At 40.1% G+C, this 26,092-nt stretch overlaps 1 protein-coding gene across 1 annotated transcript; it reads left to right on the top strand.

Annotated features, from left to right (window-relative positions):
- The first annotated feature begins 1,099 nt into the window (after window positions 1–1,099).
- LOC308645266 (tubulin alpha-3 chain) lies at window positions 1,100–26,092 on the top strand. Its single transcript, XM_081287326.1, has 6 exons — window positions 1,100–1,366; window positions 6,913–7,223; window positions 19,035–19,257; window positions 20,131–20,279; window positions 20,610–21,290; window positions 25,271–26,092. Exons 2-6 carry the CDS (start codon window positions 7,221–7,223, stop codon window positions 25,565–25,567), a joined length of 1,353 nt encoding a protein of 450 aa, XP_081143452.1. The 5' UTR covers window positions 1,100–1,366; window positions 6,913–7,220; the 3' UTR covers window positions 25,568–26,092.

The raw sequence follows: 26,092 nt of genomic DNA, 5'->3' as shown, positions 1-26,092 counted from the left end.
AGCCTGTTGACTAGTTAACTTAAAAGCATTTGAAAACATACTACAGTGACGCAGTCACAACAATGTTTATAGCAGCTCAATTTACAGTAGCCAAACTATGGAACCAACCTAGGTGCCCCTCAACAGATGAATATATAAAGAAAATGTGGTATATATACATAATGGAATATTATTCTGCCATAAAGAAAAATGAAATTATGGCATTTGTCAGTAAATGGATATAACTGGAGAATATCATGATAAGTGAAATAAGCCAGTCCCCCAAAACCAACCAGGCACAGTGGCACACACCTGTAATCCCAGTGGCTCGGAAGGCTGAGGCAGGAGGATTGGGAGTTCAAAGCCCCTCAGCAACTTAATGAGGCACTAAGCAACTCAGTAAGACCCTGTCTCTAAATAAAATACAAAAATGGGCTGGGGATGTGAATCAGTTGTTAAGTGCCCCTGGGTTCAATCCCTGGTACCAAACAAACAAACAAACAAAAAAGCAACCAATGGCCAAATGTTCTCTCTGATATGCAGATGCTAAAATATAATAAGGTAGGGGAGGAGAAAGAATGTAAATTCAGTGGATTAGACAAAGGGGAATGAAGGGAAGGAAGGGGAGATGGGAATAGGAAAAACAGTAGAATGAATCAGACATAACTTTCCTTTGCTCATATATGAATACATAGCCAGTGTAATTCCACCTTATGTACAACCAGAATGGGATCAACCAGAATGGGATCATAATTAGAATGGGTTGTACTCCATGTATGTAGAATATGTCAAAATACACTCTACTGTCATATATGTCTAAAAAAAAAGCATCTGAAAAAACAGCAGGTTCAGGATAACCCTGATCTTCATGTTATTTCTTAGAATCGGATTAAATGCCCATGTGAAAGATACAACATCCTTAACCTTGAGTTTGAGAAATTGAGATGAGAGAATTCTACACAGACTTTGTTAAAAATAGCCCTATCTTTTAAGTATCCCCACATAATTGAGCTGCCTCTTCACAACTTACTATTCTTTGACCAATTCAGTATATAAGTAATTGCTTCTTTGAGTCTTCATTTTCATATGAGGGCTCCTGGGCCATGTAAAACTGGTATTAAATAATTTGGTACACTCTTCTCCTGTTAATCTGTCTTATGTCAATTTAATTCTCAGGCCCATAAGAGACCCCAAGAAGATGGAATTAGAGTTTTACTGTCCCTACAGTTTCTGGCAAGAAAATAGGATCCTAAAAGTCTGGAACACTTTGCTCTGGAGACTGCAGATAGGATCCTGGAAAAACTGCCAAAGCCAGAAAAAGGTAGAAATTCTTATCAAAGTCAGCACTATTGGAGTTCATTCTGGAATGCCTGATTGTGAGAGGAAGGTAAATTTTTTTCCTTGTCTTTTCCTTTCCAAATTAATTTTGCCAGGAAAAAAACATTTGTAAGAATGAACTCTTTGGGGTGGGGTTGTAGCCCAGTGGTAGAACACCTTCCTAGCATGTGTGAGGCACTGGGTTCGATTCTTGGCACCTCATATAAATAACTAAAATAAAGATCCATTGACAATTGAAAAATATTTTTTAAAAGAATGAATTCTAATTTGGAGGGAACATCTTTATATACAGAGTTACAAAAACTTGTGCTGTAAATGAGTAATAATGAGTGTAATACATTCCACTATTGTCATGTATGTAAAAAATAAATTTAAAAAGGAATGAATTTTTTGAATTTTTGCTCTGTGAATTTGGTTCTGAGTACCCATTGCTTATTGATCCATAGCCTCCCAGGAATCCCCCTTGTTTCTTTTGTCTTTGTCTTCTGTGTGGTTTATATCATGAGCAGGAAAAGATAAGATTCTCCTTTTGTTTTATGTCTTGAGATCTTGACTTTGTGACCAAAACAGATAATCATTCTGGTCTTCACCAGCTAAGGGGTACAGTTTGTCATGCTGGTACCAGGCAGCTAGCCAGCTAGAATCAGTAACACAAAGGGTCTCTTTGTCCAAAGGTATCAATTCTTTTTTTTTTTTTTTAACATTTTTGGTATTCTTTATTCTTTTTAAACAGGAATTGAATTTTTCCCCTTTTTGAGAGATTCTTGGGGGATCTCTTTCTGATAATTGGAAAAATTGCTAAACAGAATGTGTGGATCCTATACATTCTCTGGCTTGTAAAGCTTGAGTTATGACACTTCTAAACTCTTAAGAACCACACCACATCATTTTGGACCTGCAGCTCTGGTATCCTCAGGGTTTGGGGTCCATCTTCATGTATTGTTTACCTTCAAAGACACAATTAAATGGCTTAGTTGGGTTTTGGTGGGTTTTTTTCCTCTTTTTTAAATTTTATTTTATTTTTTTTTATTGGTTGTTCACAACATTACAAAGCTCTTGACATATCATATTTCATACATTAGATTGAAGTGGGTTATGAACCCCCAATTTTACCCCAAATGCAGATTGCAGAATCACGTCGGTTACACATCCACATTTTTACATAATGCCCTATTAGTAATTGTTGTATTCTGCTACCTTTCCTATCCCCTACTATCCCCCCTCCCCTCCCCTCTTCCCTCTCTACCCCATCTACTGTAATTCATTTCTCTCCTTGTTTATTTTCCCATTCCCCTCACAACCTCTTATATGTAATTTTGTATAGCAATGAGGGTCTCCCTTCATTTCCATGCAATTTCCCTTTTCTCTCCCTTTCCCTCCCATCTCATGTCTCTGTTTAATGTTAATCTTTTCTTCCTGCTCTTCTTCCCTACTCTGTTCATAGTTGCTCTCATTATATCAAAGAAGACATTTGGTATTTATTTTTTAGGGATTGGCTAGCTTCACTAAGCATAATCTGCTCTAGTGCCATCCATTTCCCTGCAAATTCTATGATTTTGTCATTTTTTATTGCTGCATAGTACTCCATTGTGTATAGATGCCACATTTTTTTATCCATTCATCTACTGAAGGGCATCTGGGTTGATTCCACAGTCTAGCTATTGTGAATTGTGCTGCTATGAACATCGATGTGGCAGTATCCCTGTAGCATGCTCTTTTTTTTTAAATTTTAAATATTTATTCTTAGTTATTGGCGGACACAACATCTTTGTTTGTATGTGGTGCTGAGGATCGAACCCGGGCCGCATGCATGCCAGGTGGGCGCGCTACCACTTGAGCCACATCCCCAGCCCTGTAGCATGCTCTTTTAAGGCCTTCAGGGAATAGTCCAAGAAGGGCAATAGCAGGGTCAAATGGTGGTTCCATTCCCAGCTTTCCCAGGAATCTCTAAACTGCTTTCCAAATTGGCCGCACCAATTTGCAGTCCCACCAGCAATGTACAAGTGTACCCTTTTCTCCACATCCTCGCCAGCACTTGTTGTTGTTTGACTTCATAGTGGCTGCCAATCTTACTGGAGTGAGATGGTATCTTAGGGTGGTTTTGATTTGCATTTCTCTGACTGCTAGAGATGGTGAGCATTTTTTCATGTACTTGTTGATTGATTGTATATCCTCCTCTGAGAAGTGTCTGTTCAGGTCCTTGGCCCATTTGTTGATTGGGTGATTTGTTATCTTATTGTCTAATTTTTTGAGTTCTTTGTATACTCTGGATATTAGGGCTCTATCTGAAGTGTGAGGAGTAAAAATTTGTTCCCAGGATGTAGGCTCCCTATTTACCTCTCTTATTGTTTCTCTTGCTGAGAAAAAACTTTTTAGTTTAAGTAAGTCCCATTTGTTGATTCTTGTTATTAACTCTTGTGCTATGGGTGTCCTATTAAGGAATTTGGAGCCTGACCCCACAATATGTAGATTGGAGCCAACTTTTTCTTCTATCAGACGCAGAGTCTCTGATTTGATATCAAGCTCCTTGAACCATTTTGAGTTAACTTTTGTGCATGGTGAGAGAAAGGGATTCAGTTTCATTTTGTTGCATATGGATTTCCAGTTTTCCCAACACCATTTGTTGAAGATGCTATCCTTCCTCCATTGCATGCTTTTAGCCCCTTTATCAAATATAAGATAGTTGTAACTTTGTGGATTAGTCTCTGTGTCCTCTATTCTATACCATTGGTCCACCCGCCTGTTTTGGTACCAGTACCATGCTGTTTTTGTCACTATTGCTCTGTAATATAGTTTGAAATCTGGTATCGCTATACCGCCTGATTCACACTTCCTGTTTAGAATTGCTTTTGCTATTCTGGCAAAGGTATCAGTTCTGGGCTGGGGATGTGGCTCAAGCGGTAGCGCGTTCGCCTGGCATGCGTGCGGCCCGGGTTCGATCCTCAGCACCACATACCAACAAAGATGTTGTGTCCGCCGAGAACTAAAAAAAAATAAATAAATATTAAAAATTCTCTCTCTCTCTCTCTCTCTCTCTCTCTCTCTCTCTCTCTCTCTCTCTCTCTCTCTCTCTCTCTCTCCCCTCCTCTCACTCTTAAAAAAAAAAAAGGTATCAGTTCTCAGGGGAGTTTGTCTTAATTATCTCCAATCTTCCTTGCCTTGTTAACAATGAGGGTCTTTGCTATCTAAGCCTATTTTGGAGGAGATTTTGAATCCTAAAACAGACTGCATCTTTTGCACTTTGAAATGCACTTGTGTTCATAGTTTGTTGAACCATAGAAGGCCTCTAGGTTTCAAGTCATAAAAAGACTCACAAAGTAAGTATATATTTGAAGATTTAGAGTTTTGTATCTAAAAGATTGTGGGGTTTTTTGTTTGTTTGTTTTTTTTTCTTTTCTTTTTTTCTTTTTGCAGTGCTAGGCAAATGCTTTACCACTGAGCTACAACCCCATCCCACTTCCTTCCTTCCTCCTTCTCTGTCTCCCTTCCTCCTTCCCTCTTTTCCTGCTCTTTTTTTTCTTTTCAGTGCTGGGGATCAAACTCAGGATCTTGTACATGCCAGGCAAACGCTTTACTACTCAGGTATATTCCCGGGCCCAAGTGCTTTCTTTCTTTCTTTTTTTTTTTAAGACCACTCGATTCCAAAAATCTATCCTATTGGTACATATAGAAAGATCAAATTTTAAAAGGCACACAAAGGAATATATAATGGTTATGTGAGAAATAGAAAGTCTAGGGGTCCATTTTCAGAGTATAGTATTCAGCCTTAATTAGGTCCAATTGTAGTAGTTCTTCCCTTTTGCCTAAAATTAGCCAATTGTGTAGATTGTTCCATTGTGTTCTCCAATCAGGGTGAAGGGCAGTGAAGCATTAGGTATATAAACTAGGGGGATTGTGCACCCAGGAGGGTTTGCTAACCAGGTTCCTGTAACATACTATTCTGGCAGAAGTAAAGGTTTGCTTTACCCACTCTCTTTTGAGCACACGTTTGATTTCTTGGGGTATCTGGTTATTTCTAACAGTTAGCTTTATGAATCCCTTAGCAAGATTAAAGAACAAAAATTAGATATAGAAGAAAAGTTTAAGTTTTTATTCATTATAAATTCTCGTATTATGCCCACCTTTGTTGCCCTTTACTTCTGATTGCTTGTTCTTAACCTCCCCAGAAGATCTTTTGGATATTTGGGCCTCTAGATCAAATGTCTTGTCAATATCTTGTCTTATCTCTTTAGCAAATTCCTTTCACTCCTAAAATTCCTCCCAATTTCTCTAAATATCCTTTAAACACCCAGATGCCTATTTTAGCTTCCTTTTCCCTGTAAAATTTACGGGAAGCATGCCAGCCTGAACTCCAGGCCCAAGATAAACAAGTTATTTATGTAAATGCTGACAGCCAGAAGATAAGCCTGACAGACTCCAAGAACATGCAACCAAGTTTGCTTTACTGTATCATACATATCCTCCTACTACATGAGGTTCTGTAATCAAACTTCATCACCTCTAATTCTTTCTGTATTTTTGGCCCAATCTCCCCCTCTCTCTCTCTCTCTCTCTCTCTCTCTCTCTCTCTCTCTCTCTCTCTTTGTTCAAACTAAGATCTGTACTTGGTAGGCAAGCATGCTATCAATGAGATACATCCCAAGTCCTTAATTTAGAATCTTTAAGAGGGAGAGCATCTCTTCAATGATTAGTAGCGATACAAAGTAGAAGTAACTAACCTCTGAGTTCAATCCCTGGTACCAAAAAAATATGTGAATAAAAAGTTGTTTCAGGGGGCTGGAGTTATGGCTCAGCAATAGAGCACTTGCCTAACACATGTGAGATGCTGGGTTCGATCCTCTGCACCACATAAAATTAAATAAATAAAATGAAGGTATTGTGTTCAACTACAACCAAAACACACACACACACACACACACACACACACAGAATGATTCAAATAAGATAGAACTGAAAAGATATAAAAGTTGAAAAAATAGAAAGCAAAAGAGAAAGAGATTCTTTTGTGTGTGTGCTGCTGGGATTGTACCCAGGTCCTTGTGCATGTGAAGCAAGCACTCTACCAACTGAGCTATATCCCCACCCCCAAAAGAGAAGATCTGTATGTTCATGATGACTAAGTTCAATAAATTCATTATAAGAGTTATTTAAATGACCGAAGCTGGGCACAGTGGCCTGTAATTCAAGTGACTTGGGAGGCTGAGACAAGTTCCAGAGGATAGCAAGTTCAAGGTCAGCCTCAGCAATTTACTGAGCAACTTAGTGAGACCCTGTCCCCCCAAAAAATATTTAAAAAGGTCTATGTGGCTGAGCATGCTGGGTTCAGTTGATCATGTGACCAAACAAGAGTGGGTTGCATAGGGACTTAAGATTCTTATCAGCCTACTATACTAATAACATCATCAGCACCTGTAACAGATTGCCAAGTAGTCCTTATGTATAGTTGCATAAAGCTGAGCCTGCAAAGTCTTTTATTAGATATCCACTTTGTAATCCGGACGCCCAGTAAAGCTTGGTAGAGGCGGATTTTTGCAGAAGAACAGATAGGGTTCGTGTGGAATACGCAACTGTAATATGTCCCTCTCCCCTAAGCAGAGTTCCTTCTTGGTCCGGTGGCCAACCCTTAGTTGGCATCAACACCGCAAGCCCAGGGCCACCTCTCCTCGCCTTCCCGCCTAAAGTGAAGACCAATCAGAAGGATTGCTTTGCCATTCAAGGAAGATGGCCCATCACGATTGGGGGCTCAGCCCGCGGCCCCGCCCTGGAGCTGTTGGAGCCAATGGCAGTCATGCAGATGATGAGCCAATCAGGACCTGGCATACTGCGTGGCAGTCGGCAGTTGAGCGTGGAGCGTTGAACTGAGAGAAGGTGAGAAGGCAGCGTGCTGCTGGGAGGAAGTTATCATGGTAAGTACTCGGCTGGAGGGTATGGGATGGCTTGGGAGGGACGTCTGTGATGTTGGAGACCAGAGTGAATCTGAGCAGTGGCGAGGCCACTGAGGACTGCCCCTGGGAGGCCGCGCTGGCTTTTGCCCGAGGAGCCTGGATTCCGGGCTGTACCTGAGCATACAACGGCCTGTGCCCCCTGCCCTCTGCCTTTCCCAGGCTCGCCAGGCAGCAACCAAGAAAGCTTCCCAATCTTTCCTTCCCTAACAGAGTTGCCCGTAAAGCTATGAGCTCCTCACGAGGGCATTTACAAATACAGGTAGTATTTACCACGTCTTTACGAAAGAATAATGGAAAAACCTCCATTAGAGTTTTGTTGTTTATACTTCCAGTTTTAAAAAAATGCAAAACCAAACAAACGGGAATAGATATGGTTATTCTCGTCCCCCTTTTTTTGTACTAGAGGTAACTTTGCTTTTTCCTCGTGCAAAAAAAAGTCTGCTGGTGCAGTGGTGAATGCCTGTAGTCCCAGCTACTTGGGAAGCTGAGGCAGGAGAATCACTTGAGCCTAAAAATTTGAGAACAACCTGAGCAACATAGTGAAAGCCCCAGTAGGCTTTCTCCGAATTGGCGTATGAAGATCTGCATTGTTAGCCAGGTGCGGTATTGTAATCAGAGCAACTCAGGAGGCTGAGGCAGGAGGCCAGCCTGGGCAATCTAGCGATCTAAGGATCCCATTTCAAATTTAAAAAATGAAAGGAGTTAGGGATGTAGGTCAGTGATAGAACAATGCTAGGTTCAGTCCCCAGTATCAGGAAAAAAAAAAAAAAAAACAACTAAAAGATATCTGCACCTTTTACTGTGGCATAATATTCTCTGTGTGGCTATACCTTAATGTGTAGTTTATTTTATTTTTAAGTATTTATGTATTTTTTGTAGTTGGACACAAACCTTTACTTCACTTATTTATTTATTTTAAATATTTATTTTATTAGTTGAAGTTGGACACAATACCTTTATTTCCACTTATTTATTTTTATGTGTTGCTCGTGGGAGGCGTGTGCTCCACCACTGAGCCACAACCCTAGCCCCCACTTATTTATTTTTATGTGTTGCTGAGGATTGAACTCAGGGTCTCGCACCTGTGAGGCCAGCGCTCTACCTCTGAGCCACAACCCCAGCCCTGTGGTTTATTCATCCTGTCCTGTTTCACTGGATCTTTGGGTAATTTCTAATCATTTTACACAGAAAGCTGCAGGGAGTTACCTGTACTCTAATGTAGGTGGAGTGTGATTCCAGAAATAGATGTCTGTGATTTTGTAGATGTAGTCAGATTCCTTTCCATCAAGAATAAATGAGAGGGGGCTGGGTTTGTGGCTCAGTGGTACAGCACTTGCCTAGCATGGGTGAATCACTGGGTTCAATCCTCAGCACCACATAAAATATATAAATAAAGGTATTGTGTCCAACTACAATTAAAAAATATATTTTAAAAAGAATAAATGAGAACTCCTGTTCTCCCACAGAAGGGAAGGCTTCTGTTCATTTTTATATTCTCAGCTCATAGATACCTACTAGGTAACTGTTGAAATAATCCATTAATTAATACATTACACATCAGTGGAATCCAACCAACAGCTCTACCTTTGTGCACACCTAAAACAAGTGGCACACAACCACCAGATGTGATGGCACATGCCTGTAATAACAGCTACACCAGAGGCTGAAACAGGAAGATCACAAATAGAGATCAGCCTCAGCACTTTAGCAAGATACTGTTTCAAAACTAAAAAATAAAAAGAACCAGGCATGTAGCTCTGTGGTAAAGCACTTCTGGCTTCAATTCCTGGAATGAATGAATTAATGAATGAATAAATAAAACAAATGGCACACAAAAAAATGGTCTTATGTGGAGAAACACCAGAAAGACTGTTCTATAGAAATTGACAGTCCAGTTTTAATTTTCTCCAATTAACTGAGGCTGATGGCCAGTCATTTCAGCCTCAATTTCCTCTTCAAATTAATATTTATGAAGTTTTTTCTTTTTTGTGTGTGCTAAGGATTGAACCCAGGGCCTTGCATATGTAGGCAAGCATTGTATCACTGAGCTACATCCCCATTCATTTAAAAAATTTTTTGTTTTGAGACAGAGTCTTGCTAAATTGCCTAGACTGGCTTTAAACTTGTGATCCAAGTCTTCCCTCAACCTCCAGAGTCGCTAGAATTTCAGGTGTACACCACCATGTCCAACAAAATTTATAAAGTTTGATGGCTTTAAAACTTTATAAAAACATATGATTATATAAAAAATATGACTAATCTTGACATTTCGTCTCTATAAAAGTTGTTTTTGAGGACTGGGGCTGTAACTCAGTGGTAAAGCACTTGCCTCACAAGTGGGTTAGAACCTTAGCACCACATAAAAACAAAAGATAACTGTGTGTTCACCTACAACTAAAAAAATTTTTTAAAGTTGGTTTTGAGGCTTTTATTCTCTTATGGACAGAGCTTCTTAACTTTTAAAGGTGAACTTTTTTGTCTAGGAATTGAACCCAGAGGTACACTAAGCTACATCCCCATCCCTTGTTTAAAATTTTTAACTTTAAGACTGGGTCTCACTGAGTTTGTTAGGACCTCTCTAAATTGCTGAGGCTGGCCTTGAACTTGCAATCCTCCTGCCTCAAGTTCTGAGCCGATGGGATTATAGGTGTGCCCCACCACACCCAATTTAAAGGTGAATTATTCTAAAAGGAAAATACCTCTATCATCCAGTAAGTAAAAAAGAAGCTTCAGGAATAGAAGAAATATGTGCATTTTACCATTGTAGGAGCTATTATTTTTAGCAAAGACTTTGTTTGAGAAGAGAGAGAGAGAGAGAGATACAGACAGGCTGGGAATGTGGCTTAGTGGTAGAGTGCTTGCCTAGCATGCATGAGTCCCTGGGTTCCATCCATGGCATCACACATGAGCAAAAAAGGACAACCAAAATAATGATTGATCAATTAATTAATACACTTACAAAAAAGCTATTCAGCCATTGTTGTATGATACAGTCAAGTTGAAATGCTTAATATGATTTCAAAAGTTCATAGTGGCCTGGGGATGTAGCTTAGTGGTAGAATGCTTGCCTAGGTTTAGTCCTCAGCATGACAAAAAAGAAAAAAGTGTGTAGTACTTAGTTGAATTATTTAATTAGAAATTTTTTGTGGTGGGAGGTGGTGAGTATAAACCCAAAGAGCTGATCTGTGAGAAAACATGTTAGGCACTTTTCCTTTGTGTTAGAAAGGTTTGTGATAAAGGAAATGCCAGTAACAGAAATTGCTCAAAACCCTACTTATGCATTCTAGTGTCTCATCACAAATTGATTATCTGGCCTAGTACGTGCCAGTAATCTTAGCTATCTGGGTGGCTGAGGTAGGAGTTGGAAAGTTAAGGACTTTCTCTGCAACTTAATGAAACCCTATCTCAAAACAAAAACTGCATAAATAAAAGGGCTGAGGTTGTAGCTGTGTTAAATCCCCAGTAACAAACAAAACAAAAAACCTTAAACTATCAGTTGTGTCTTAACCATTTGTCTTAAGTGTATTAAGAAGCAGAATTTCTAGGCTTTACAAGGAGCTTAAAGACAAAGAGACAAACCCACTCCTGGGTTAGGATCTTTGAAACAACTGATAGTTTGAAATTTCTGAGCCATGATGCGATCATAGTTACATGAGGGGACAATAATACACTTCTTTAAAATTATCTGGATTTTTTTAATGAATATAATACCTTTATCTTATTTTTATGTGGTGCTGAGAATTGAACCCAATGCCCTATATGTGCTAATAAGCAAGTGCTCTACCACTAAGCTACAATCCCAGCCCTATCTGGATCTTTATGTGGCCATTTTCACTGCTTGTTTTTTTTTTTTTTTTTTTTTTTAATTCTTGCTATCCCTTCTGAGTGGCTTTGGTAAAATGTTCAAGGATTTTTGTCCATTACATTTGTTGTTGAATTTATTGACAAAAAATTACAATATTTCTTTATCTTGAAATATCTCAGCATCAGTAATAATCATCTTTTTTTTGAGAGAGAGAGAATTTTTTAATATTTATTTTTCAATTTTTGGTGGATACAACATCTTTATGTGGTGCTAAGGATCGAACCCAGCACCCCACGCGTGCCAGGCGAGCGCGTTACCACTTGAGCCACATTCCCAGCCCATCTTTTTTTCTCGTTCCATTTCTAGTAATTTGTCTAAGCCTTTTCTGGATCAGTTGGGCTTGGAGTTCATCAATTTCATTGGACTGTTCTAAGTACCAACTTTTGCTGTCACTGATTCTAATATTTTTCTGTTTTTTTTTTTAATTTTATTCTTGCTCTTTATTATTTTTTTCTGCTTAATTTAGGTATTTGCTCTTTTTTCTAGTTTCTTAAGATGGAAGCTTCAGTCATTGATTTTTAGGTTTATAAAAGGAGAGTCCACGAGTCATTGATCTGTAGTTTTCTTTGATTTTTGGTATTAAGGTAATGCTGGCCTCATAGGAAATGTTCTTCTTCTGAACGAGTTGTATGTGTCATGGATTTTAGACTTCTTTTTAAGTATTTTTTTTTTTTAGTTGTAGATGAACACACAATATCTTTATTTATTTTTATGTGGTGCTGAGAATCAAACCCAGTGCCTCACACATGCGAGGCAAGTGCTTTACCACTAAGCTACAGCCCTAGCCCCTGATTTTAGACCTTTTAATTTTTTTTTTTTAGTATTTTTGTAAGTTTCTTTCTAAGCTCTGTTTAAGCTGCATCCCACAAAAATTTGATGTTATGTCTTCATTTTCATTCCATATACTTTGCGAATTTCCCTTACTATTAGCTTTAAACATTTGGGAATTATCCGGATATCTTTGTTATTGATTTCTAATTCTAACATTCAGAAACATATTTTGTTTTATCTGGATTTTTAAAAAATGTATTGAAACTTATGACCAGTTGAGAATATGATCTATTTTAGTAAATTTTCCCTAGGCAGTTAAAATGTATATTTTGCTGCTCTTGCAGTGTGGAGAGTTCTATAAATGTCAGTTAGGTCATTGTGGTTGACATTGTCTAAATCTTTTATATCATTACTGATTTTTGTGACTTGTTCTGTTGGTTATTGAAAGAAGAATACAAGAGTCTTTAATTGATTATGGATTGTATGTTTCTTCATTCAAATTTTTTAAAAAAATTTTTAGTTGTAGATGAACACAATACCTTTATTTTAAAATTTATTTTTATGTGGTGCTTAGGATCGAACCAAGTGCCTCAAACATGCTAGGCGAATGTTATTCTACTGAGCAACAAAACAACCCCAGCCCTCTTCATTCAGTTTTGTCAGTTTTTGCTTTGAATGATTTGAAATTCTGTATTAAAAATTTATAAAGATAGCAATGCATAAACATTAAGAATTATTGCCGGATGTGGTAGTGCAATACTGTAATCCCAGCAGTTTGGAAAGCTGAGGCAGGGGGATCATGAGTTCAAAGCCAGCCTTATCAACAGCGAGGTACTAAGCAACTCAGTGAGACCCTGTCTTTAAATAAAATACAAAATGGTGATGTGGTTCAGTGGTTGAGTGCCCCTGTGTTAGACCAGGATGCAAGAAAAGACCACTGACTCCAATTAAAATCAAATTAAAGCAAGCTTATTATTTAGATGGCCGGGCTGCCTCTCCCACCCCAAACCTCGGGAACAAGACAGCAGCTGCAGCTTTCCTGCAGCCCAGCTTTATAGCCCAGAAAGTTACACAAAGGGGAGGGGGTTACAGATAACAGAACTCTGAAAAGCATAACACAAATGGTAGTTTACATTTTTTTGCTGGCCCCAACATCAAAATTTATGAAGGTCATTAGAGCCTTAGAGAAGGTCGTTATCTGGCCAGGGAAGGCCAAGATTTGTGAGGTGTCACTAAAGTTTCAGAGAGGGCTGCTATCTGGTCAGAGAGCCAGGCATGGGTGAGATCAAGGCACGGGCAGGCATTCCAAGCAGGTTCAGAATTTGCAGTAATTTATAGTAAAGCGGAAATTATCTTTTCATGGCTTTGTGGCGAGATGGCTCCCAATTTCAGAAAAGATCAGGTACGGCCTATCTCCTGAGTTTAATCCCTGTATCCCCCATCAAAAAAGAATTATCATACTTTCTTGATGAATTGACCCCCTTTTCACTATGACCTTCTTTTTCCCTGATAAAATTCTTCCCTTTAAAAACTATGTTATTAAGTCAAAAAGTAAAGAAGATACTCCATTAAAACTGAATCAAAGGAAAGCTAGAGTGACTATGCTAATGGTGTATCTTTTTTACTTTTTAACCTATCTCTGGGTTTTTTGTCTTTAGTGTATAATTTAGTCTTTTTTTTTTTTTGCCCAGTACTGGGGATTGAGTATATCAGCACTTAACCATTGAGATACATCCTCAAACCTTTTGAAATATTTTATTTTGAGGAAGGGTCTTGCTAAATTGTCCAGGCTGGTCTTGAACTTGTGATCCTCCTGCCTCAGCCTCCCTATTAGCTGGGGTTACAGGCAGGTACCCCATATCCATCTTGGTCTTGCTTTTTAATCTATCTGAATCTTTTAGTTAGGTGTTTATAGTTGTAAAGACATTTAATAATTATTCAAATGGTTTGGCTTACATCTACCAGGTTGCTATTTATTTTCTATTTATCTTATTTGTTCCCTTTTTTCTTTCTCTTTCTTAAATAATTGATTATTTTTATGATTTTTAAAAATCTCATTCATTAGTTTCTTGTCTGTACCACTTTGTTTTATTTATTTTGTGTGTGTGTGTTTGCTTTGGGGATGATAGCACATATATTTAATTTATCATAGTCTACACAGATTACTTTGATTTTTCCCATTTTGTGACCTTTGTGCTATTGTCATATTTTACCTTTGTAAATCCCACAAGAAATAATTATTTTTGCCTTAATTATATTTTAAAAATGTGGTAAAAGTCTTTTATGTTTGCCCACATATTTAGCAGTTTCAGTGTTCTTCATTCTTTTGTATGGGTCCAATTTTCCCTCTGGTATTTTTTTTTTTGCCTGAAGGGATTTCTTTTTTTTTTCTTCTTTTCCTAACTTTCTTTTTTTTTCTTTTATTTTTTTTTATTGGTTGTTCACAACATTACAAAGCTCTTGACATATCATATTTCATACATTAGATTTCCCTTCATTTCCATGCAATTTCCCTTTTCTCTCTCTTTCCCTCCCATCTCATGTCTCTGTTTAATGTTAATCTTTTCTTCCTGCTCTTCTTCCCTACTCTGTTCATAGTTGCTCTCATTATATCAAAGAAGACATTTGGTATTTGTTTTTTAGGGATTGGCTAGCTTCACTAAGCATAATCTGCTCTAGTGCCATCCATTTCCCTGCAGATTCTATGATTTTGTCATTTTTTATTGCTGCGTAGTACTCCATTGTGTATAGATGCCACATTTTTTTATCCATTCATCTATTGAAGGGCATCTGGGTTGGTTCCACGGTCTAGCTATTGTGAATTGTGCTGCTATGAACATCGATGTGGCAGTGTCCCTGTAGCGTGCTCTTTTAAGGTCTTCAGGGAATAGTCCAAGAAGGGCAATAGCAGGGTCAAATGGTGGTTCCATTCCCAGCTTTCCCAGGAATCTCCATACTGCTTTCCAAATTGGCCGCACCAATTTGCAGTCCCACCAACAATGTACAAGTGTACCCTTTTCTCCACATCCTTGCCAGCACTTGTTGTTGTTTGACTTCATAGTGGCTGCCAATCTTACTGGAGTGAGATGGTATCTTAGGGTGGTTTTGATTTGCATTTCTCTGACTGCTAGAGATGGAGAGCATTTTTTTTTAAGAGAAAGGGGAGAGAGAGAGAGAATTTTTAATATTTATTTTTTACTTCTCGGCAGACACAACATCTTTGTTGGTATGTGGTGCTGAGGATCGAACCCGGGCCGCACGCATGCAAGGCGAGCGCGCTACCGCTTGAGCCACATCCCCAGCCCTGGAGAGCATTTTTTCATGTACTTGTTGATTGATTGTATATCCTCTTCTGAGAAGTGTCTGTTCAGGTCCTTGGCCCATTTGTTGATTGGGTGATTTGTTATCTTATTGTCTAATTTTTTGAGTTCTTTGTATACTCTGGATATTAGGGCTCTATCTGAAGTGTGAGGAGTAAAAATTTGTTCCCAGGATGTAGGCTCCCTATTTACCTCTCTTATTGTTTCTCTTGCTGAGAAAAAAACTTTTTAGTTTAAGTAAGTCCCATTTGTTGATTCTTGTTATTAACTCTTGTGCTATGGGTGTCCTATTAAGGAATTTGGAGCCTGACCCCACAATATGTAGATTGGAGCCAACTTTTTCTTCTATCAGACGCAGAGTCTCTGATTTGATATCTAGCTCCTTGATCCATTTTGAGTTAACTTTTGTGCATGGCGAGAGAAAGGGATTCAGTTTCATTTTGTTGCATATGGATTTCCAGTTTTCCCCACACCATTTGTTGAAGATGCTATCCTTCCTCCATTGCATGCTTTTAGCCCCTTTATCAAATATAAGATAGTTGTAACTTTGTGGATTAGTCTCTGTGTCCTCTATTCTGTACCATTGGTCCACCCTCCTGTTTTGGTACCAGTACCATGCTGTTTTTGTCACTATTGCTCTGTAATATAGTTTGAAATCTGGTATCGCTATACCGCCTGATTCACACTTCCTGCTTAGAATTGCTTTTGCTATTCTGGGTTTTTTATTTTTCCATACGAATTTCATGATTGCTTTATCTATTTCTACAAGAAATGCCGTTGGGATTTTGATTGGTATTGCATTAAACCTATAGAGAACTTTTGGTAATATTGCCATTTTGATAATGTTAGTTCTGCCTATCCATGAACAGGGTATATTTTTCCATCTTCTAAGATCTTCTTCTACTTCTCTCTTTAGGGTTCTGTAGTTTTCATTGTATAAATCTTTCACCTCTTTTGTTAGGTTGATTCCCAAGTTTTTTTTTTTTGTTTTTTTTTTTTTTTTTTGAGGATTGAAGGGATTTCTTTAACATTTTTTGTAGTATGATCTGCTAATGATTAAGTCTCTAAGTCTCAGATTTTGAATATCTTCAAAAGCCTCTATTTTGCATTTTAAACAGCTCTATGGAGGTATATTAACATAAAAGTAAAGTTCACATTTAAAAAGTATAATCTGATGAGATTTAACATAATATTAATATATTCACGGGCTGGGATTATGGCTCAGTGGTAGAGTGCTTGCCCACATGTGCAAGGAGGCCTGGGTTCGATCCTCAGCACCACATAAAAATAAATAAATAAGATAAAGGTATTGTGTCCAACCATAACTAGAAAATAAATATTTAAAAAAATTTTAAAAATATATTCATAACCCATGAAACCATTACCACAAATGTTAAATGAGCATATGGGGGCAGGCCTGGGGTTGTGGCTCAGCTGGTAGAACGCTCGCCTAGCATGTGCGAGGTGCTGGGTTTGATCCTTAGCACCACATAAAAACAAATAAAATAAAGGGGAAAAAATGAGCATATCCATCACCCCCCAAAATTTCATGGTGCTTCTTTGCAAACCTTCTCACCTACTGCCCTCCCAATCTTTAAATTTGCTTTAATCTGCTTTTCTGTATTTTCTAGAATTTTTATATAAGTGAAATAATAAAACTCTTCTGTTGTTGCATAATCATTACTATAATTATTTTTAAATTCAATTGTGTGGATATATCAATATGATTTATTTTTATTGTTAATATATTTGTTTGTGTGTGGTACTGTGGATTGAATCTGGGGATACTCTACCACTGAGCTACATGCCCAGCCCTTTTTTATTTTTATTTTGAGACCAGGTCTCACTAAGTTGACAATTCTGCTCTCAAATTTGCAGTCCTTCTTCCTCAATCTTCCAAGTAGCTGGGATTATAGGCATAAGCCATTGTGCCCAGTTTATTGCTTTATTTTCATTTTAAAAGTTAGTGTGGTGAAGTACATATGACATAAGATTTTTCCATTTTAAACATTTTTATGTGTACCACTCAGTGATGATAAGAACATTCACATGTTGTATAACCATCACTGCTATTTCCAGAACTTTTTCATCAACCTCAAATTTCACTTAGCATGATAGTCCCCAGTTCCATCTACTAACTGGCAAATGCCATAATTTCATTCTTCTTTATGGCTGAGTAATATTCCATTATGTACATGTACCACATTTTCTTTTTTAAAAAATATTTTTTTTATTTGTAGATGGATACAGTATCTTTATATTTATTTATTTTTATATGGTGTTGAGGATTGAACCCAGTGCCTCACACATGCGAGGCACTCTACCACTGAGCTACAGGCCCAGCTCCCACATTTTCATTATACATTCATCTATTGAAGTGCACCTGGTTGGTTCTGTACTTTAGCTATTGTAAATTGACTGCTATAAACATTAATGTGGCTGCATCACTGTAGTATGTGGATTTTAAGTCCTTTGGGTATATACCGAGGAGTGGAATAACTGGGTCAAATGGTGGTTCCATTCCAAGTTTTTTTGAGGATCTACACACTGCTTTCCAGAGTAGTTGATCAATTTGCAGTTCCAAGAAATAGTTCCTTTTGAGGTTGCTTTTACACTTTTTAAAAAATATTTTTTAGTTGTAGTTGGACACAATACCTTTATTTTATTTATTTATTTTTATGTGGTGCTGAGGATCGAAACCAGGGCCTCACATGCTAGGTGAGCACTCCACCATTAGGCTGAAACCCCAGCCCTACATTTTCTTTTGTAGGTTCAGATCAGCCTTTAGTTTAGGCCTCGCTTGGCCCTACTTATGAGGACTCCATTTATTACTCTGTGAATCAAGAAGTCTTTCCACCACAATTAGTGGGAACACAAACGATTCCCAGCCCTGTGTGAGTTCCAGGGATTGCTCTGCCTGCCCTTCCCTGGCATTGGCTTATACCTAATATACTGTACTCAACTACAGACTTCCTTGAATTCTGCTTATTTGTACAAAATTCTTTCTGCACATCTATTCCTTCTTGCTTGCCCCGTGGTTTCTAGCTTTTTTGCCTCACTGAGCAATGAATTCTCTCTCATCAAACCAGGGAACACCTGGGTTGTTTGGCCTTCTGTCCCACACCCTGGTGTTCACCAGGCAGTTTGGGGTGATTATAAAGCTGCTCTAAGGAACTTGCATCTTGTGCCAGCTATTGTCCAATGACTGAAAACAATTATTGTATATATCTTCTCTATTTTCCTGAGTCCTTGATTCAGACACAATAGTAAATTCAATCCTTACGTAGAAGCAGAATTACCTGTCAGATTATTATAATTCTACTACTATTACTACTACTATTTTTTGGTACCAGGGAATGAACTCAGAGGCACTTGACCACTGAGCGACATCCCCAGCCCTATTTTGTATTTTATTTAGAAACAGGGTCTCACTGTGTTGCTTAGTGCCTCGCTTTTGCTGAGGCTGCCTTTGAACTCTTAATCCTTCTATCTCAGCTTCTGAAAACTCTGGTATTATAGGTGTGCACAACCATGCCCAGTACTTGACAGATTATTATATGTTCACTTTAAACAATTTATTAGAAGAACTTATAATAACTATTCTGATTCATTGATTCAAATTTATCTGTATTAAAGTTGGAAACACAGGTGTTCTGATATAGAATGATTATGGAACTCATGGGATATTATGTCCAAAAAAAATTACACCAAAATATATTAAAAGGGTTAATTTATAACAGAAGTCTCATTTACATTTTATATATAGTTTGAATTACCTTGAAGAGGAAGATTTCATGTTTATGTTCTGGTTCCCAGCGCGAGTGTATCTCTATCCACGTGGGGCAGGCAGGTGTCCAGATCGGCAATGCCTGCTGGGAACTGTACTGCCTTGAACATGGAATTCAGCCTGATGGTCAGATGCCAAGTGACAAAACCATTGGTGGCGGGGATGACTCGTTCAACACGTTCTTCAGCGAAACCGGGGCTGGCAAGCACGTGCCCAGAGCGGTGTTTGTGGACCTGGAGCCCACCGTGGTTGGTAGGTGCTCAGGCCCGCAGGGAGGCCTTCCTGGGAGGGTGGGAAAGCCTTGGTAAAGTCCCTTGTGGAATCCTTGAATCCCTGTGCAGAAAGGAGGGATGTTGAAGCCTATGCTCCCAACATTGCTGGGTGAGGAACTCACTGGTGTGGACTGAAGGATCTTGACTGTGGGATTCAGGTACCTATCTCAGGAAACCTGCCCTGCAGAGAAAAGCTTAGCCAGCAGTAAGCTGGGCTGCAGAGAGATTCCCTCCTGGCTGTCTCTGCTGGTCAGGTGGCTCCCGAGCACACCCAGTGCAGGGTCCGCAGCCTTGGTTCCCTCCTTCATGCCACCCACACTGACGTGCTGGCACACTATAGTCTTGAGTTGCCCGGAGACTGGAAACTTAATTGTAGAACATTCATTGGGTTCCTCTAGATTGGAAGTCCTAGGTAGTTTCCCATAAGAGGTGGAAAACAAAGCACCTTTCATTGGTTCCCCTGGGACATAACAGAATACCTGTGTGACCCAGGCCACATGCAATTCCCTGATGGCACCGCCCCGCTGAAGTCATGCTGACCTGGAGACCGCGGGTTTATGAGTGAGTTTTTAATTGTTCCCTTTGATGTAGCTAGAGGTAGGAAAGAAAGATGTACCTGGAGAATCACCCATATGGGCATGTGAGCATTTTGCCCTCAGTGGGAAATGATCTTGCTGGCATTTGTACGACTGTTGACTCTACCTTACTACAGCCATAAGTGGCATTTGTGGTTTGTGTATCATACAGAGAATTTTCCAGCATGTGCTTTGTAGATTCAGCCCTCCCATGGCTGTGTCCACCTTAATGAGTACAGCAGGCCAGAGAGACTCTCAGAACATGGGTTTTTTTGTAGATGAAGTGCGCACGGGGACCTACAGGCAGCTCTTCCATCCAGAGCAGCTGATCACTGGGAAGGAAGATGCCGCCAATAATTATGCCAGAGGCCATTACACCATTGGCAAGGAAATCGTGGACCTGGTCCTGGACCGGATCCGCAAACTGGTAGGAAGAGCACCAAGGAGGCTTCTTGAAGAGGTTCCCGGGTGGGGGGGATGGTGGGCCTTGGATTGTGAAGGGGAGGTCGTCTGGGCAGGTCTTAGGTCAGGTTCTGGGATCTGACCAAGTCTGCAGAGTCTTCTTGTATGGTGTCTGCTGAGGTGCATTGATAGCTGTCTCTTGTCTGCTTTGGCTTCTGAGGGTAATGCCTGCTGGTTAGGCACTTTATTTGAGTCCATGTGAACTTGTGAGAGCACAGAGAAGTGAGCCTGGCTTGTTGGAGTTTGGTGGTGTGTCTTCCACAGCCTTTGGCTCACATTGTGTGGTTTCTTGCAGGCGGATCTGTGCACAGGACTGCAGGGCTTCCTCATCTTCCACAGCTTCGGGGGCGGCACGGGCTCTGGGTTCGCTTCTCTGCTCATGGAGCGGCTGTCAGTGGACTATGGCAAGAAGTCCAAGCTGGAATTTGCCATCTACCCAGCTCCGCAGGTTTCCACAGCCGTGGTAGAGCCCTACAACTCCATCCTGACCACCCACACGACCCTCGAGCACTCCGACTGTGCCTTCATGGTGGACAACGAAGCCATCTATGACATCTGTCGGCGCAACCTGGACATCGAGCGGCCCACGTACACCAACCTCAATCGTCTCATTGGGCAGATCGTGTCCTCCATCACGGCCTCCCTGCGGTTCGATGGGGCCCTGAACGTGGATCTGACAGAATTCCAGACCAACCTGGTGCCATACCCCCGCATCCACTTCCCCCTGGCCACTTATGCCCCAGTCATCTCGGCGGAGAAAGCCTATCACGAGCAGCTCTCGGTGGCCGAGATCACCAATGCCTGCTTTGAGCCAGCCAACCAGATGGTGAAGTGTGACCCTCGCCATGGCAAGTACATGGCCTGCTGCATGTTGTACAGGGGAGACGTGGTCCCAAAAGATGTCAATGCGGCCATCGCCACCATCAAGACCAAGCGCACCATCCAGTTTGTGGATTGGTGCCCCACTGGGTTTAAGGTAGGACTGGGTACTTTTTAGTCACCTTGCTAGTCAGGGAGCAGCAGGTGCACACTGGTGCTGACCCTCAAGGCACACCTCCTTCAGAGAGGTTGCCTCTTTTGATGTTAATGAGACTTCAAGGAGAGCAGTCCTTAATTAGCTAACAGCTTCATACTTCATGTAATACATTCATTCTGTGCACTCCTTTCTTAAAACCATGCTTTAAAGTTGATAGTGAGGTTAGTGTTGCTAGTTTCTTAGTAGTTTAGAAGACTGAGGCTGAGATACCTTTAAGGGGCCTGCAAATGATGGGAAGGAGAATTCAGAAATGGTCTGGCAGCAGACCCTGGTCTTGTTTCCCTCACCTCTCTACTGACTTTAGACATTTGTCAGGGCCTATGATTCTATTTTGGTTGGTCCAAATGGTAGATTTTTACTTTACTTGATGTTGTTCACCTGTTGTCCCTGAATTTTAGGAATTACTTATGTTTTTATGAATGGATTGTTAAATGTGTATCTCAGTGTTTTTTATTTTTAAATTTTTAGTTGTAGATTGACACAACTTCTTAATTTAATTTATTTATTTAGTGGTGCTGAGGATCACCCCCAGTGCTCCATGCATGCGAGGCAAGTGCTCTTCCACTGAGCCACAACCCCAGTCCTAAGCATTTAAGTGTAGGCAAAGGGTAGGTTTGATGTCATAAGGAAACATCTATTATGGGGAAAGCACCATGTATGTGGAAGCCATCCTAGACTCTCAGGCTGTAACACCTGTTGGATTACCAGACTAAATGCTTCCCCATACATGTGTTCCTCAACTCTTTGCCCTCTGGTTTGTGGATATCAGTCCTTATCCACAATAGTTTTACATTTATTCAAAGCTCTGGGCCCCGATTTTTTTTTTTTTTAAGGATTGAACATAGTGGCTCTTACCACTGGGCCACATTCCCAACACTTTTATTTTTTGAGACAGAGTCTCCCTAAGTTGTTTAGATACTAGCTAGACTGCTAAGGCTGACCTTGAACTCTTAATCCTGCTGCCTCAACCTCCCAAGTTGCTGGGGTTACAGGTGTGCACCACCAAGGCCAACTGGGCCCCATATTTGTAAGCCCTGATGAGTTCCTGAGGTGTTGGGGGAGGTAAAGGTCATTCCAGATGAAAACATCACAGGAATGTGTGTTAATCATCATCTTCTGATGTGGAATGGCCATGGCTTGCCTGTTACTACAGGAAGCGTTTTGAAACCTCTCAGCCCCAGTTCACAAAGACATCTGCACACAGATTACTGGTAAGAGGGTATTTTTCATTTGTCAAGTTTAAAGTAACTCATAGAAGCAGGTAAAATCTACTACAGACTTACTGACCTTGAAATAGTCAACAAATGTAAGACAGGGGTAGCAGAAGCTAGTTAGAGGTTACAGGTAGTTGTTGAAACTTTCCATTTTGTTTCTAATTTTTTTTTTTTAATATTTATTTTTTAGTTTTCGGCAGACACAACATCTTTGTTTGTATGTGGTTCTGAGGATCGAACCTGGGCCGCACACACGCCAGGCGAGCGCTACCGCTGAGCCACATCCCCAGCCCTTGTTTCTAATTTTTAAGACTTTGGTTTGAGAAGCAAAAATATTTTTCCAATAGGTGAGACATTTGGGAGTTGAGGACATAAAAAGCAGCCTTAGTTGGCAGGGCATGTGCAAGATGCTTGTCCAGGTTTGCTGTCCTAGCTGAGTGGTTCTAAGAGGCAGCAGGGAGGCAGGTCTCTAGGAAAGTGTGTGTCTCAGCCTCTGCTGTCCCCTTATGTAAGACCATCCAGCACCAGGTGGGCCTTGTTGAATTCTCCTTGCTCTAAGTTCTTTTTTGTCAGTTGGAGTGTGACTTGGCAGCCATTCTTTTGCAACCATTTGCTGAGGGATACACTATTTTCAAGGAGTCTCTTCCATGATTAAAACTATTTGGCTTTTTTTTTTTTTAATACTCAACATCTTTTGTTTTTATTTATTTGTTTATTGTATGTGGTGCCAGGAATCAAACCTAGTGCCTCATGCATGCTAGGCAAATGCTCTACCACTGAGCCATAGCCCTGGCCTTTTTTTTTTTTTTTTTTTTTTTTTTTTACTATTTAGTTTTTAGTTATAGTTGGACACAGTACCTTTATTTTATTTATTTATTTTTATATGGTGCTGAAGATCAAACCCTGGGCATTGGGCTTGCTAGGCAAGTGCTGTACTGCTGAGCCACATGGGAGGCACTGGGTTCAATCCTTAACTCCATCATTTGGCCTTTTTATACTACAAAATCAGTATAAAATATTGAAACATGGTGGAAGGCTGAAAAACTGAAATCCTCTTCCCCTTCTCCAGAGCTTTTTTGTCCGTTAAGAGATGTCTTTGCCTATTTCGGGTAACCATGCCTCTTGTTACACAGGTGATGCTGGCTGACAGAGAAGTCACAGACATGGGCAAAGGATGCATGTTCCTTTCCTGTAGGTGGCAGACCCAAATTCCTGCATATAGGTGGCCAAACAGAACAGGAGTCTGGCAGCACTGCCACTTAGAAGGGCTAGTTGGCTGGGCTTTAAAGTTGTGGGAGGGCAACCCCTCCATCAGAGTTTGAGCTCCTGTGCCCTTCCCTCTACCCCTTCTAAAGCCTCTGGAGCCTAGCTGTGTGCAGAGCTCCTGCTAACTACTTCTGTTCACAGGATAATGCAGGGTCACTGACTCAACACACTGCCAGGTATTCATGTGCTTCAGTTTCAGCACATGTTCCAGTAGCGTCTGAGGCTGTACTCTGAGTATAATGCTAACCACGTAGGTTTGTTTGTTTCTCCCCCACCACACACACACTTAACTACATAGAATTCAACTGTTTTCTTTAATGAGTATACATCAAACTCAAGGCAAATTGATACACCTGAACTGGGTTCTCAATTCATTTTTCTTGCTTTCTTTTAGTTTTTTAAGTAACATTCTTTTTAAAAAATATTTATTTTTTAGTTGTAGTTGGACACAATACCTTTATTTTATTGATTCATATGTGGTACTGAGGATCAAACCCAGGTCCCTGCATATGGTAGGCAAGTACAGTACTGCATAGCCATGACCCCAGCCCCATAATATTTAAAAAAAAAAAAAAATTTATTTTTTAATTTTTAAATTTTTTTGACATATCATATTTCATACATTAGATTCAAGTGGGTTATGAACTCCATTTTTACCCCAAATACAGATTTATTTATTTTTACATGATGCTGAGGATTGAACCTAGGGCCTTGCACGTGCAAGGTGAGTGCTCAACCCTGAGCCACGACCCCAGCCTGTAATATCGTATTTTTAATAAGTGTTTTTTGTTGTTGGAAATGGACAAAATGGCTTCATTTATTTTTATGAGGTCCTAATGATCAAACCAAGTGCTCCAACCCTAGCCCTCATTCATTTTCATGTTTTACTTTAGAGATGTAATACGATTGAACTGGTTGCTTATAAATGGATGATGCTTTCCAATTTTGCCATTAAAACAAAGATTCAACTCTGTACTTAAAAACCTAAAACATAGGGCACACAATCAATCCTCAGCACCATATAAAAATAAATAAAATACCTTCATTTAAAAAAAAAAACAAAAACCTAAAACATCAGACTGGGATTGCGGCTCAGCAATTGAGTGCTTGCTTTGTACATGTGAGACACTGGGTTCAACCCTCAGCACCACATTAAAAAAAGGTTTAAAAAAAAAACCTGATCCATCTTCCTGTGGGTGAATCTAAAAGCAGTATGGTAGGATCAAAGTACATTAAATGTTGACAGTTTATGCCAAAAACCTTTATTGTAATTATTTGTTTTTATGTAGTGCTGAGGCTAGAACCCAGGGCCACTGAGCTACATACAATCCCAGGCCAGGGCATTGTTTAAACTGGGACCAGTGCTCCAGTTTTCAATAAGCCATCATATATGTGACACCTACATCAGTCTCACTTAGTGTTGTTCCTCTTCCCTGGCAGGTGGGTATTAACTACCAGCCCCCCACAGTGGTGCCTGGAGGAGATCTGGCCAAGGTGCAGCGGGCTGTGTGCATGCTGAGCAACACCACTGCCATCGCCGAGGCCTGGGCCCGCCTGGACCATAAGTTCGACCTCATGTATGCCAAGCGGGCCTTTGTGCACTGGTATGTGGGCGAAGGCATGGAGGAAGGGGAATTCTCAGAAGCCCGAGAGGACCTGGCAGCGCTGGAGAAGGATTATGAAGAGGTGGGCGTGGATTCTGTGGAAGCAGAGGCTGAAGAAGGGGAAGAATACTGACTGGGAGGGTATGACTGGCAGCAACTCTCCCTTTCACTCTCCCTCCTGGGCGCGCACACTGTACATTTACAGGATATATTTACCTATTAAAATTTGTTTATTGAGGCATTATTTGTTCTGTGTGCTGTACTTTGATCAAACTGCCTGTCTAGAGGCCCGCCTTTGCCAGTGGATTCCTCAGGAGAAAATATATCCATTTGTTTCTTTTAAGAAATTGGTAGGCACGTTTGTATGCTTAAGTACTGCATTTCTCCCAGAAAGGTTCGCTTCCTAAGGGAATTATTGATCAATATCTTCAATCTGAGCATTCTTTTTAGTCCTTCATGGCATTCTTGTCTGGCAGATACACTGATGTCTGTTTCCTCCAACATCGTTAAGGATTTCACCCAGTAATCATTCGGGGCTGCAGTGGACTCCGCCTAGGGCGTGTGTCCAAGGGCTTTGTCAACCCAGTTCTTAACTTCCTTTTCCACATATGTCCTTAGGCTTCCTCCACTGCTCACATGCCGCTGTGGGGGACAACAG

The sequence above is a fragment of the Spermophilus citellus genome, assembly GCF_964194105.1.
Source record: "Spermophilus citellus genome assembly, chromosome: 3".
Lineage (NCBI taxonomy): Eukaryota > Metazoa > Chordata > Mammalia > Rodentia > Sciuridae > Spermophilus > Spermophilus citellus.
Note: the sequence above shows the minus strand (reverse complement) of the source record. Positions and strands in the feature narration are given on the sequence as shown.

Coding starts and splice junctions, on each gene's coding strand:
- LOC308645266 (XM_081287326.1), top strand. Junction 20,280..20,609: donor TGGACCGGATCCGCAAACTG/GTAGGAAGAGCA, acceptor GGTTTCTTGCAG/GCGGATCTGTGCACAGGACT. Junction 21,291..25,270: donor GGTGCCCCACTGGGTTTAAG/GTAGGACTGGGT, acceptor CTTCCCTGGCAG/GTGGGTATTAACTACCAGCC.